The 14,670-nt window shown below is 41.5% G+C and overlaps 1 protein-coding gene across 2 annotated transcripts in view; it reads right to left on the minus strand.

Annotated features, from left to right (window-relative positions):
- MYH9 (myosin, heavy chain 9, non-muscle) overlaps positions 1–14,670 on the minus strand; it is a 55,766-nt gene that overhangs the window by 4,643 nt on the left and 36,453 nt on the right. For both annotated transcript variants that reach the window (XM_010181107.1, XM_010181106.1), the window contains 19 exons: positions 14,456–14,649; positions 14,004–14,125; positions 13,554–13,623; positions 12,439–12,599; positions 11,609–11,717; positions 10,518–10,649; positions 9,678–9,884; positions 9,038–9,175; positions 8,431–8,554; positions 7,425–7,596; positions 6,625–6,837; positions 6,042–6,186; positions 5,317–5,523; positions 4,240–4,344; positions 2,917–3,069; positions 2,302–2,550; positions 1,606–1,818; positions 706–918; positions 190–351 (listed from right to left, as the gene is read on the minus strand). In XM_010181107.1, coding sequence (XP_010179409.1) covers positions 190–351; positions 706–918; positions 1,606–1,818; positions 2,302–2,550; positions 2,917–3,069; positions 4,240–4,344; positions 5,317–5,523; positions 6,042–6,186; positions 6,625–6,837; positions 7,425–7,596; positions 8,431–8,554; positions 9,038–9,175; positions 9,678–9,884; positions 10,518–10,649; positions 11,609–11,717; positions 12,439–12,599; positions 13,554–13,623; positions 14,004–14,125; positions 14,456–14,649 — 3,089 coding nt within the window. The remainder of the gene's footprint in view (positions 1–189; positions 352–705; positions 919–1,605; positions 1,819–2,301; positions 2,551–2,916; positions 3,070–4,239; positions 4,345–5,316; positions 5,524–6,041; positions 6,187–6,624; positions 6,838–7,424; positions 7,597–8,430; positions 8,555–9,037; positions 9,176–9,677; positions 9,885–10,517; positions 10,650–11,608; positions 11,718–12,438; positions 12,600–13,553; positions 13,624–14,003; positions 14,126–14,455; positions 14,650–14,670) is intronic.

The following is a 14,670-nucleotide window of genomic DNA, read 5'->3' on the forward strand; positions in this document are numbered from 1 at the left end:
AAGGCGTTACAGAGTCAGATCAGGGTTAGAACAACATTTAAAATGCTAATAAATCTTCTGTGGTAAATTGCTACAAAGATCTCCTGCTCTTGTGACACTGATGCACTGTTCTCATGAGGTGAAATCTTGTATCCCACTTCCCTGGGTGAATGGTCTACACTGACAGCTAAACCAGTTACTGCTTCTCACCTGCAGTTTGCGCAGCTGCTTGATGGCTTCTTCGCGATTCTTGTTAGCAGTGTCTATATGGCTTTCCAGATCCTTCAGGTCCATCTCTAGCTTCTTCCTTGCAGCCACAGCAATGGAGCGCTGTTTTCGTTCGTCTTCCAATTCCACCTCCATCTCCCGCACCTGTATGGAGAAATACAGGCATCAGTGTTTCAAGCTCCTTGATCTCCCAACAGTTCCTTTTTGCATCCTCCTTTCAACCTGTACTTAAGTGCAAGCATGTGACTTGTTTTCATTCTTTCTGGCAGGAGGATGGGGCTAGCATTCTCACTAATAAAGTTACACGGGTTCCTTTGATACACAAAGGCTGTTTGAACAATCATGCACACAAGAGGGAAAGCCATTTGCAGCTTTGCAGTGCTGCCTGGAGTGTTGCCATTAACAGTATCTGTGAATTTGCACTGTCTGTCAAACCATCTTTGGACACAAGTATCTTTGCGTACGGACCACTTTCAGGATTTACAGAGCAATTCTTACTTGTCTAATCAGCTGTTTCTTCTTCTCTTCATTCTGTTCATCACGTCCCTGGAGGTCCCGGTCAAACTGTGCCTTCATGGCCTGTTGGTTCACTTCTAGCCGCAGTTTGGCATCCTCTGTGGCCTGCAGTTCATCCTCCAGCTCTTCCAGCTGTGTCTTCATCTCCTCCACCTGCTGCTCCAGGGCTCGCTTAGCCTTTTCCAGCTCATGGACCTACAGCACAGTACCACATGTGAGGTTTCCTCAAAGAGTGCAGACAATCTCACCTATCCCAAGAGCAAAAAGTCTAAGAACTCTGCATCTGTCCCTTGTATTAGGGCAGAGATACTTCTCAAAGACAGCTGCTCGCATACCTAAAAGCTGCCAGTGTGAATCATGATTACCTATTAGTTCTGGTCATGTATATGTGGCAGTGGGGAGAAAGAGAAAAGCATTTGTTAGCCCAGTTCTGACCTACTGCAGACTTACCAGAGCTGAACACCTCTGGTTCTGATAGAATTCAAGAAGATACTTTTTAGCCTCTGAATTTTTTCTTTTCCTTCCTGTTTATCATAACATCTTTTATCTTGAAATACTGGGGTTACTATCTTCCACTGCCTGGCTAATCCCTGTATTTTACATATCAAGCTCACACAGAATTATACATCATACCTTCATCTCTGCCACAATACCAGTTAATTTTCAGTTTGCCACTACCTCATTTGGGTCATTTCCGGGCTCTTCCAACCCATCTCTCACTTATTAATGTAACAGAAACATAACATTTACAAACTCACAATGTGTCAAGTATTCTCTACTACATACCTCTGTGTTCACACTAGCGTAAGGTTTTTGCAGTATTAAATTAACAGTATCACCCATGTGACAGTTCCCACACAGATTTTTTAACTTCATACTTACACTTTTCCCAACATCATCCTTTGAACTCATCAGGTCTTCCATCTCTGTGCGGAACTGCTTATTGACTCGTTCCAGCTCAGCTTTCTGCTCTATGGCTTCTTCCAGGGCTCTGGCCAAGGAGAGGGCCTTAGTCTCCTTCTCACGGGCTTCTGCCTCAGCCCGGTCCCGTTCTTCTGCATACTTGGCAGAGATGTTCTTCTCCTCTGCCAGAAGCTACAAGAACACAGCATCAGTATTCTGAGAAATTACTGACAATTTTCTAACAAGGTAGATGTGCGTCTTTTCATCAGTGCTTTCTTAATAGTATTCCACTATGGATAAAAGGAACTGAGAAAACGCAGCTTCAAAGAATGAAGCACGCCATCCCACCTTTAAAAACTGTGCTGACCCCAAATGAACAAACCTTTGATTCCCTAGGCCTCCAACCTGTTATTTCCAACTTTCTCCCAAAGATGATCTGCAAACAATGGTTTGAATTTGATCTCGGTCTTGATACAAATGTTATCCCTTTGGGAAAAAGAGCATCACTAAACTTCTAATGCATGGAACAGAATTAATTTACTTCCATGAAAACTTATTTCTCTGCTCTATATGCTATGCCTTAGTTCAAAAATAAACATGCGTTCTCCAAGCAGCATTGCTTAGATATTCTGAAGGCGGACCTTTCAATAAGATGCCCAGTGACTGAAGTCATACCTGATCAAACTTCTTCTGCTTCTTCTCTAGGTTGGAAACAATCTGCCGCTGATGATCCAGGTCCACAGCAAGATCATCCAGCTCTTGCTGCAGCCGGGTCTTTGTTTTTTCCAGCTTGTCATATGCAGCCATCTTCTCTTCATAGCGCTGGCTCAAGCCCTCCAAGTCCTTCTGCAGCTTCTTCCTGGCTTCCTCTGCTGACTCAAGGCAGCCCAGGCCATCATCCATCTTCTTCTTTGCATCTATTGCCTGAAGGACAGAAAAGATCACATGTGAAGCCATGCCACAGATAACACTATATTGAAGTTTACTGGCACCAGAAGTTGAGGAAATAAATCTGCTCATTTGGGAAGGTGTTACACCACCCTCTCCCCTCAAATACTACTATATGACTGAATTCTCAAAGGAATTCCTGGATAGACATCTACAAGTAGTTTGTATGATTATCAGAGACCTCTGTATTTCATCTCTCACCCAAATCAGCAGGATCACCCTTTCCCAGGAAAGGTTCTGTTACTAGAAGTCAGTTCTACATTTAGATTTTACTTCCTTCAAGATAGACCGGCACTTATATGCTCCCTCTCAAGTCACTGGTTTATGAGATGCGCTCTGTACCTGTTGCTGAAGAATAGAGATCTGTTTCTCCAGGTTTCTCTTAGTCTCCTCCTCTTCTTCCAGTTGCTCCTTGAAACTGTTCTTCTCATCCTCCATTTGCTTCAGCTTAGTGCTTAGGCTCAGTTTTAGGCGAGTCTCCTCCTGCAGGAGCTCCTATAAAGCAAACACCCCAGTGGAATTCAGCACCGTTCCTGGCTTTAAAGTCTCACAGTCCTCAGCCACTCTCTCCAGAACGAGTACTTCTGAAGTTGAGTTTAAGTATGCAACTTATTTCACAGATAAGACGACCAACGACAGATTTTAAATAATTGTCTTCCAGTGAGCCAGCATAGAAACAAAATATTCAGAAGGATCCTATTCTCTCATACACTCTAATGATTAACATATACTACTTCACTACACAAGCCATCCTCAGTCCTTTCTGGAGTCCTCCGAGTAGCACGCAAAGCACTAAAGCCGTTTCCAACAACAGCATGGCTGTACTCTGCTACATTATTTTCTCAGATTCACGTATCAAAGAAACAGACATCAGGCTAAAGTGCTTTAGCATGGTTAAAAACAACGTTGGTCTCTGCAGAATTGTAAAACACTGGCCATTTACCGACATTTACTGGCTTATGTTGCCAGTGCTTGAGCTGAAGGATCTGTAGGGACTAGTAAGACCAGCCTTCAAACTAGTGTATAATTTTTTGTATTGGGCACTGTCTTTGAGTCTGTTTTTTAAAGAGTAATAACTAGACAGAACATCAACAACTGTTCAAAGTTATATAGTATCTGAGGTTTGGCACATTCTTCAGTTTTCTTACAACCTTCTGCTTGTTACCAAGAGTCACATACACACTTGACCAATAAAGTCATACTCTGTTAACTGCAAATGGATGTTTTATCCCAAAGTATAAGACTAAGCGTGATTTTTACACACACACACACACACACACACACACACACACACACTCTCTTTCTCTCCCTGTCAAATACTGACTGTGAAGATCTCAAATAAGAACCTAACATTCCAGTGCAGTTCTAGCATTAAAGAGCTCTCAAACAAAAAGGTGATAGAGGAGGACTTCTAAATCTAAGACAGAGAAAGTTATGTATGTTCTGTATACTGAGGAAGCAGAAGGAAGATAAAGAGCTTGTTTCTGTATAAATGCTCTCAATACCATGCAATATAACCCCTTAGCAAAAAACAGACAGGCCCAGTCCTTTGAAGTGTTGTATACCCAGTAATTTAATGGCACCCAGAGTGATTTCTCACTTTAAGAATTTGTAATGGATCCTGGCTGCACCACACACAGATGCCTTGTCTTCCAAAGCTCTCACCTGTGCATCCTGAAGCTGTGATTCCAGAGCAGAGAAGTCCTTTGCTAATTTGATTGATTTGCTGTCAGACTGGTTCAAAAGACCTGTGACATTGTCCAATTCGACCTGAGAGAGAGATGAGAGTATCAGTTAATAAATGCATCAGCAAAAACAAAGCCAGGAACCAGTTAGCAGCTACAACAGCCAGAAGTGAAAACTGAGGCACCTCTCAACTGTAAGGCATGTGTTTAGTCTCTCAGAGGAATGACTGCATCATTTCCAAAGTGCCAGGGATGAAATACGAGAAGTCAAAAAGAGATTTTTTTACTTGGGATCACCTTTGTTGCAACAGCTCCTGCTTTTGGTTGTTTTGGGTTTTTTAATGCCTATGTAAGATTTTAAATAGCCTGGCAAGAATTTTTAAAGCTTCTATTAAACTAACTCCCTTCCATTTTATACAGTCTGCTTCAGGACTGTACCTAGTCTCAAAATTATACTTCCCCACTCTGAAGACAGTGCACACACCAGCAATGCTCAACTTTTAATGACAACCCTCCAGAAAGAAGGCGGCAGAAGACAATGCTCCATGTGAATCAAAGGGATTTGTTGTTCCCTTGAAGAAAGGGGAAAACTCTGGATTTTCACATCACCATTGAGCCACCCCTCATCACCACCAGCCACATTACAAAGCTTCAAGACACTGTCTTCTAAATTAGTTACACAATCATCAGTCTGTTGGTGCCACTGTAGGTTCCCAAACAGCTGAATGTTTACAGAACTGCACTGCACAAACTGCTGCATATGAAAGGAGCAAACATACTGACACTTTAAGGCTTACAAAACTCAAATGGCAACTAGTTATTTCACCTTCTCACGGCTGCTTATGATAAGTGGCATTTATACAAGTGTCCTGCCCTGGCAATGAGTTAAAGAGTTTGTATAGTCCTTGGGAAGCAAACTACGGATTTGCTGTTTGTAGGTACTTTATCCTCAGGAGGAACAAGATTTTTGAACTAGCTATGGGGAGGTACCATGCTACAACCTTTTCTCTCTAGCAGTGGCCTGAATCAGAAAGTAAGGAAGCCCCATGCCACTCACCTGCAGTTTGTTAACCCTCTCAGCCAGTTCTGTCTTCACTCTTTCACCTTCTGTAAATTTCACTTGCAGTTCTTGGAGCTGAGCATCTACTTTTTTCCGCTTGTGCTCAGCATCGCCTTTGCCCTGCAGAAGAACCTTCACCTCATTGGACAGTTCAGCCCTCTCACTTTCCAGAGCTTGTTTTGCCTTTTCAAGATTTGCTTTCACCTGAAGAGGGAAAAATAAACAAACACCAGACTTTAGATATGGCAGGATCATTCCACTTTGTGCATTTTTTTTCCCTCAACAAGCAAGCTAATGTTGCATGTTTAGCAGCTAAGTTGTAAACTGCTTACTCAGAAAAAAACCAATTTGAACAGCCTGTCACTGATAAGCAGGAGACAATCTAACAGTCAGAGAAGACAACAATAAAGGAGGATAGTACTGCACCATCAGATTTCCAAATTAAAGGTTGTACAAGTCAGTAAGTGCTAGTTGTGAAAAGAATGTCTTGGCTACGCTGTAGAACATGCCTGATGGAAAAAAGAATGAATGCAACTATTTAAAACAACTTCATATATGCTTCATAGTGAAAAATGATCTACCAAAGGAAGAAGAGCACATGTATCAGAAGCCTAGTATCATGAACGCTTCATGTTCTTCTGCAGCTTTAAGACATGGTCATAGAGCAGCTATCATTTCAGGAAACTTGACTGCTTTGGCCTTGTGTTTTCTGTTCCACATACCCGTTTGGTTTGTTCTAACTGCTCTGCCAGCTCTTCAATAGCTTGTGAATGTTTCTGCCTCATCTCCTGGATTTGAGCTTCATGAGTCTTTGCCTCATCTTCAAGGGTCTTCTTCAAAACTGTTACTTCCTGTTCTCTCTTTGACCTGCAAAATTCACAAATCCCTTTTAGATGCCAAGGAGAGAATCGAACAGATGCGTACATCCACCAACAGCATCTCTTATGCAGAAAAATGCCTGTTTAGCCCAACAAACTTTTCAAAGCACCTACACTTTTCAAAGCACTCTTCTTAAATCACAAGCTGGCAGTATTACTTTCAGAAATAAGGACCTGAAAGTACGAATGTTTCAAGGCTATCACTAACACTATGGTTAGGGAGCAAATTAACTTTCTTACAGCGGGTGAGGTAATGCAGTCTTGACTACAGCTTGCACACTACCTATTTCTGTAAGTAGTGTGCAAGCTAACCAGCCTACCCTGATAAAGGCAAAGACTTGCTTTGGTAAGAGACTGGATGTGGCAGCATTTATTAAATAAACCAGTCAAAACCAAGGAAGACATCACAGCTACATGCTGGAGTTACCTGAGCTCTTGCTGAGCAGCTGTAGAATCTAACGTGTCTTCTAGCTCCGTTTTCAGTGCTTCCAGCTCTTCTCCCAGATCCCGCTTTTGTTTTTCAGCTTTATTCCTGAATGCTCTCTCTGATTCCAGGTCTTCCTGCAGCTCAGTGATCTGGGATTCGAGTTCCCTGATCTTTTTCAGTGCCATGTTCTTCTGAGCGGCCTCTTCTTCCACCCTGTGTTCAACATAGGGTTTTGGTCAGAGCCAGATTTAAACCACATGTAAATTAAACCCACCTGTCCTACAAAAGATAATCAAGAAAAAAGCTGGTATTGGTCAGCTCTACAATATTACACTGAAACTTTGATTCATGTATCATCTACAAGTGCTAAGTTCTATTTCCCAATACTTGAGAGAGTACAATTACTTACCTTAAAGAAGGGGACAGAGAGAGACTGACAACAGAAGAAAGCAGAAGAGAAAGCACCATTTTACATTGGAAATTGGACACTTTACTGAACAGATGAATATAGCAACTACCAGAGAGACAGTGTGTTGCCACTACTTTTTAACCCCCTCTGAAATCTTACTGCTCTAGTGAAATCTGTACAGAGCACATTACACTCACAGTCTAGCTCTGTACAAAGAATGTGGCAGTAAGCAGCAGCCAAAGAACTCTGATGCCTAGGACATGGATCTTAACAGTCCACAGGCTGAAATACAACAGCCACAGGTTCCACTTAATCCCTATCCCAGAGTGACACAAGACAAGAAACACTTCCCAACCTGGTCATCCCTGAGCCCCACAGGTCATGTTCTCACCTAGCTAAGGCTGCCTGCAGCTCCTCTTCCTTCTTGGCCAGCTGCATTTTGAGTTCTGCAATCTGAGCCTGCAGCTCAGCAATCTGGTCATGCAGATCAGTGGAGTCCCCTTCAAGCTTTCGACGAGTCTTTTCCAATTCTTGCCTCTGCTTCTCTTCACGCCGCAGACGTTCTGATGGAGATGAGAACACATTAAGTTACACAGAAGACACATACCCAAAGAATATTGCACAAGCCAAGACAATAAAGGTATTTAAGCGATAGTTTCTTTCTTAATAATACAACTGCCCAAACTGTAGCTGAAGTGCATTATTCTGTCAGGACCTATACATACAGCTGCTCCCATATTTTGCCCTCAAAATATATCTGGGCAATTTCTCTTTCCTCATCTTACAGCCAAACCTCCTTCCCCCCTTTCACTGTAATAAACAATGCCAGCACAAGGCCAGTCTCTCTCAGCAGCTACACCACACAGACATAAGCACTCATTATGAAGTGATGCTGAACACAAGGTCTGCTCTCCCTTTACTGAAATCAGATAGGCTGTCTCCTGCTGTGTTAACCTGGGCAGTCTCCACATGAAGTACCTCTGGCTTGAACTCTGAAGAACTTGTGTAAACAGGATATCAGAAACAGCACTAACCCTGACAGATTGATGCTGCTGGAAGCAGAAAAGTGGAGACACTTCCACAGCAGGAGAAGAAAGAGAACCAGCCTCTCTTCTCCATTGGCCTGCTGCTCTGGAGAGGATTTTTATTTAGATCAAGGGCTCAGCTGATGAGGCACATAACCTTCAGCCAGCCACTGAACAGCTCTATCAAACTGATCAATAGCGTACACAGTATAGACTAATTTTTAACCCCTCAGAAACTGGAGAGCACTAGAACTCCACAAATGAAACTGAAGTTCAACAAATTTTAACAAGAAACCACCTAAAGCTAAACAGTAAAGTCCTTTGCAGTATCTGCCTTTAAAAAAACCAACCAAACAAAAAAACCAAAACCACCTTCAAGGTCTGTGATCATAGCCTCATGCTTATTCTTGAGTTTGGCTAAGCTCTTAGATTTCTCCTCTTCCTCTGTCAGGTTTGTTGTAAATTCAGACATCCTGTCTTCCAACAGTTTCTTTTCCTGCAGAATTGAGAAGACAGTGTCAAAACAGTTGCTGGAATTCCAGATTTTTCCACAGTTGACTGTGCTTAAAGACGTTGATGTCATGAGTGTCTACACTGCTACAAGGAAACTTGGAACGAAAGAAATCCTCTTGGGATTACAGATAGTATTCAAATAAAAGTCTACTTAAAGATTTGTATTTGATAGCCCTTTAAAAGGTGAAAGGGAAGTCTGTTTATGAAATAACTTGATACTGTTTGGCATAACAATGTATCAGAAAATGTTTACTCATGGTTCATTATTTAGTCAAGGTTATTTAAATATAATACACTACTGACTTGTAAAGAATACAGGCAGGCAGCTCATTACAAAAATCCAGGTCGGAGTTGTCAGAAACGAAACTGAATTCATTCATAAGTTTCCCCCTAATGTGGGGAAGGTCAGCCTTCGGTGGGTGGTTCCAGCATCTTTAGCTTGCGCAAGAAGCTGCCGTAGACTTACCTTAGCCAATTTGAGATTCTGATCTTCCAGAACTATCACATCTTCTTCCAGTTTCTTCAATTTGGCCTCTGTGGTCACTTTTTCTAGCTGCAACTTCTGCCTTGCACTTTCCTCTTCTTCAAGCTGCTCCTCTAGTTCCTTCACAACACCCACAGAAAAGCAAGGCATTTGTCAGTGTTGCTCCCTAACCAGTGTAACAGCACAGTAGCAATACTAGAACTTGGAAGGTTTCCTTACCCTTCCTTCAAGGTATTATTAGTACTTTCCAGAAGAGATATTTGTTGTAACTTAATGCAACATACTGCATTCTAACAAACAAATTTTCTAGCAGAATAAACGATGCTACTTTGCAAATAAGAATGCTACCACTCCTAAACACCTGGCTTAAGCGAAGACCTGTCTATTTGATGAGCAGCCATCCTCTTCATCTTCAAGAATGGAACAGGTCATTCCAGATGACCGACTAAGCGTCTCAGGCTCAGCACCAGAATCACTGTGTTCTATTGTTATTTCCACAGATAGATTATTCTATGCTTTTTTTTTGTTCTCTATCCCCTGCGTCGCCCCAAGCTGAGACAAAAGAACCACTCTAACCCTTACTATCCTCTACTGACAAGATACAGCTTTCCTAAGACACTACCTGGATGTTCTGCTGCATTTTCTTCTTCTCAGCCTGCAAATGTTGACACCGTTCTTCCTCTTCCTCCACCCTTGCTTCCAGGTCATGACATATCTCCTCCAGTTCTTGTTTCTTGGCTGTCAGGCGAGCTCTTATCTCCTCAGCTTCAGCACAGAGTTCAGTTTCTGCTTGCAACTGTTCCTGCAGCTGCATCTTGTCTGCCATTAGCTACATTGGACAGAAGGCCAGAAGTAAGACAAGCTCCAATTTACCAAAGCGCTTGGCAATCTGTGTTAAGTGAAGTTACATGCTCCTGTGTTTCACAGTTACAGTCTTATTCATTGCAGCAGTCTCATGTTGCTAATCAAAAGCTAAATATCAAACATAGTTTTAAAGTGTTTGTTCTCCTTCATAAAATCATGCACTGCAATCACATATTATGTTAGCCTTAACAAATTTCTCAAGACCATATCCATTTGAAATAAGCAGATTGTCTAGTTTTCCCTTGGAAACCAACACAAGTAATTATCAGCTCTACAGAAAAACAACCCTGCTGCCACCTTCTGTGATTCAGACAAAAAGGATTCCATTAATGACAGGGTTGAATCCAACCAGCTTGATATAATCCACAGCCAAAGGAGACTTTTCTCGACAAAATGGCTATAGAAGGGCAATAGGTGGTCACAACATAACCTGACAGAGGAACTGAGCTGGAAAGAAGGGTAAAGGAAATTGAACAAGATGGCACCAATGAACTGGAATCCTGCAGCTTATCCATCAGACCAATACAGCAGAGGAGGTCTCAAGCAGTTGGATAGGTAGAGAAAGAATGACTTTTACACATAAGATTTGCAAACTCACCTGGGTCTGGAAGGTCTCCATCTCTCTCAGTCTCTTTTCTGCAGCTAGCTGCTTCTCCTTGACCTTTATTAGTTCTTCTTCCTTAGCCATCATCTCCTCTTCCTGCCTGCTTACTTGCAGAAGAGGTTTCACCTAAAAGGGAAACCAAGGGAATGAGACATGTATAAGGAGCATGGAAAATAAAGAAATGCTCTTGTACTTGATAAGCATTGCATAAAACAACATTTTAGATAAGTGTCATACTTGAAGGACTGACCAATTGTTTTGTTGTGAATAATGGAGGGATCACAGGGGATATCATCTACTCTGCCAGTAACACACTTTCTGCCTGCCCAACATTTCCTCCAGGATAGGACATATCAGGAAACAGTTGGGTAAATTCTAGACACCCAAGGGCTAAGTAGTAATAGCAGGAGAATTAAAAAGTTGCCATACACTGGGGAAATTCACAGGTAGGTCAATGTAAACAAAAAACCAAACACCACCCATCTCTGTGCTCCCCCATGAAAACTCCTTACAAGTCATTTCGTAGGAAAGACAAAGTTTAAACTCTGCTCTCAGCTCTCACTTAAGCTGCAAAGCCTCATGTTGAAAAAGCAAAACAATCACATGCATTTAGAAAAGAGACCATTTCTTCATGCATTCATTGTTTTTATAAATGTAAAATACCTACAAGTCTAACAACAAGATCAGAGCTCAGTGCTTTTCCTTTACACTTACAACCCCGGAGAAGGACAGGGTAAGCCATCTCCACATTAGCAGTTTTTGTCTAGCCAAATCAACCACCCACATAGTAACTGACTCTCTGAAGTGTCATACCACCAAAGAAAGTGATCCTCTTACTCTTCTTGGGTATAAAGCATTAAAAGTTGACTTCTACTTTTCCACATTACTTGGATATAGCCTTCTGCTTGGTTTATGCAGGCATACTGCACAGCTATAACACATGGTATGATATTCTCTGCCTAAATGAATTAAGGTGCAGTTGCAAGCCAGCCCAATAGTAGAGGAAGTGGGTTTCATGCTCTGGTTCAAGCTGAGAAGCTGAAATCGCAACCAAACTGTCAAAATTGCAAAGGGAAAAATATTACCTTGGTGAACAACCTCCACCATTGCCAGTTCCGCAGTTTCAAGTAGGCAGCACAGTTCCTCTGAAGCACTTTCATGGCTGTCAATTGCTGCTGGCGTTTAGCAAAGGCTCTGCAAGGCAAGTAGACGTCAGACAAAGGAATCCACAGCCGCATACAAGTCTCTCTACCAAGCCCTTTCTTAGACACCTCTACATTTTTACTTTAGAAGGTTTCCTCCTGAAAAAATAGCAAAATTTCCATTTAACTTTCTAAGGGTTTTTTTTTCCCTCCTCTCAGGTAAAAGTGGTCATCTTTTCTTTTATTCAATTTCCTGTTTAATAAAGTTTCTCCCTAATGCCTTCTAATCTGAAAAGCCTCACTATTTTCACTTCAAAAAAGGGAGATCAAACAGAGGTGTGTCTTCCTGCTAATCTGACAGATACTCCTTTTGCTTTTAGAACTGTACCATTTGCAGTCCTACTTAATAGCTTAAGAGAAATTCTACACCTCCTGGATCAGTACTGTACTAAGACCTTTTCATTTTCACGTTTGGTGTTAGCAGCTCTTCTGTCAGAAACTTTGTGTGCTGTATAGTATTCCTACGGAGAGGAATAGACCTTAATTCTCTGGTATTATGTAGGATAGTAGCACATTGGGTTTCTTGTAGGTGCCAGAAGTTTGGCACTGCAGATATCAGAAAACCCTAAAACAACCATAAACTGTTACATAAAACAAATAAATTATGGCCTTTCTGACAAAAATAATTTCTAGTAAGCTTTTTTGAAGAGGAGTTTGTGCCTGAATGGAAGAAATATACGTTTATAATGTACTCAACAAAATATAATCCTTACTTTCTGGCCAGGTAGCCTCTGCAGCACGCTTGGAAGCCAATAATGACATCTGTGATCTTCAGGTCTCTCTCTTCTTCAAGATGAGCAAGGACTCCAGCTCGGAAAAACACTTTACTCTGTCCAATTCGATAAAGGTTGGAATCCAGCTCCAATGCTTTGATCTAAAATGAAAGAGAGAAGAATTCATCTCCTGCAAAGACTGCTTCATGTGAAACATCACAAAATGTATTTGTGTTTCATGGCTGTAAGATACCCCTTTGTCTACAATGAGCCACTCATGCCAACCACAAAGTTGCTAGCTCCCAATGAAGTCCCGTCCCAATTAGAGGAGTTGGAACTCAGCCATGCACAGCATGAAGTGGAGGTAACCAGAGACAAAAAAGATGATAGAAAGCAATGTTTAATACAAGACCACATCAAGTATACAGAACTACAAGGATGCTGTGAGGAACATATGCCTAGTCCCAAGAGCCCTCTTCCTTTCCTAAACGAAACACATCTGTTGATCATTCCTATCTAATTTTTCCCAGTCCTAATCTTTGTCAGAAACTGTCCTGTCCTTTCAAGGATTTGCTGTCAACACTTATAATGGTTAAGAGGAATAACGTATATTCCTTTAAGACAGAAAAAAAGAGAATCCCTTACAGCCAAATTCAATTCAGTCTCTCCTAGTCTTCAAGCTACAGAGCCAAAACTTTCCCTTTGAAGCAGGCAATGCTGCTGAAATTAACTGGAACTTTTACTGAAGGCATTTGTCATCAGCAGACCATTACAAAAAGTTTTTTGAATCTCATACTTTAAGCATGTGCTAAAGATAACATTAATGCTTCTAAACATTTTGATTCCATGAATATTACTGGCATCTCCAAGTGTATGCATCTGTGGAAACAGAAAGATCCTATTTGCCTAGGATTGAGCCTCACGCTAGTAAAAAGCTTCCAACTGCAAAGCCAACAGACAGCTTTTTGCACCCTCCTTCTCTCAGACAAAACATTTGACTTTGGAATTTTAGTCTGTGAGTACAAGATATATTTAACATGTACAACTCCTATTTCCACACCACACCACACCCTTAAAGTTTAATCTATTCAAGTAGAGTTTTTGACATGTCTTACCATCAGCACACAAGCCTGCTTTCCATCCATAAATCCTTTGGGAATTGCATTTGGAGTTAATATTTCATATCTGAAAAAGAGAAAACATTAGATTAGTTACACAAGTATATTTGAAAACAGTGACGACAACAACAACAAAGTCAGTAACACATTCCTATGTTATTATGAGTTTGACAGCTTAACAGTCTTGTTAGAAGAAAAAAAATTGCATCTCTATACAACAGTATGAAGCTGCAGACTTAGATACGGTCCTTTACACCTCACCTTAACTACACACTTACTATCAGAGATGCTTTAGGGAGGCTTTCTGCCAGGGAAAACTCAGATGTTCTGAGTTGCTGCCTTTGAAAACAGTGGTAATCTAGCTGCAATAAAATCACTTAAACTTTTGCACTTATGTCTTAACTTTGTCAGGGTAAAGACTGCTTCAGATTCTCTTCTAGGCCTTACCTTTGTCTGAATTCCTGGAATACAACTCTGTTGGGGAAACCCTGACGACAAATACGGATTCCCTCCAGTACTCCATTACAGCGAAGCTGGTCAAGAACCAAGTGGGGATCTAGTTTTCCAGCCTAGTGAGGAAAGCGTATTTTATAAATACCACAAAGCTTTTACAAAAGGGCCTTACCCCCTTGCCTCCCCTGTTCTGTAAAGCAGCCAGTTCCCTCTTTTCCAGTTCGAAGCAATTGAAAGCTTTTATGCCACCTTTAAGAACTACAAAGATCAGTCTCCAAAATCATGGTAAGGATATAGTTATTCAGGATGACCTTAAAAAGATATCCTGAGAAAACAGGATTTCTTTAAGATCTCTTGCAAAACCTTACAAAAGATGGCAACCCAGCCACATGCCCCTGGAAGCCCACATAAGACTGCATGGGCTGTACTGTTATAACTGTCTTTACCTTTTTCTCATGGTTGGGGATAATACAGCGGACGAAGTTGGGGTTGGTGTTCCTCAAGGTAGCCATCAGTTTAGCCAGCTGTTCTTTATAGAGCTGTCCCACTGTTCGGAACATACCCTTCCTGGTTTTAAAGGCCCCTGGCAATGCCGTATCTGACATACCAGCTACCTGATCCAGTCCAACAATACGGTCAACTAGAGAGAGCACAAGAAAGA

The sequence above is a fragment of the Mesitornis unicolor genome, unplaced genomic scaffold, assembly GCF_000695765.1.
Source record: "Mesitornis unicolor isolate BGI_N332 unplaced genomic scaffold, ASM69576v1 scaffold25343, whole genome shotgun sequence".
NCBI lineage: Eukaryota > Metazoa > Chordata > Aves > Mesitornithiformes > Mesitornithidae > Mesitornis > Mesitornis unicolor.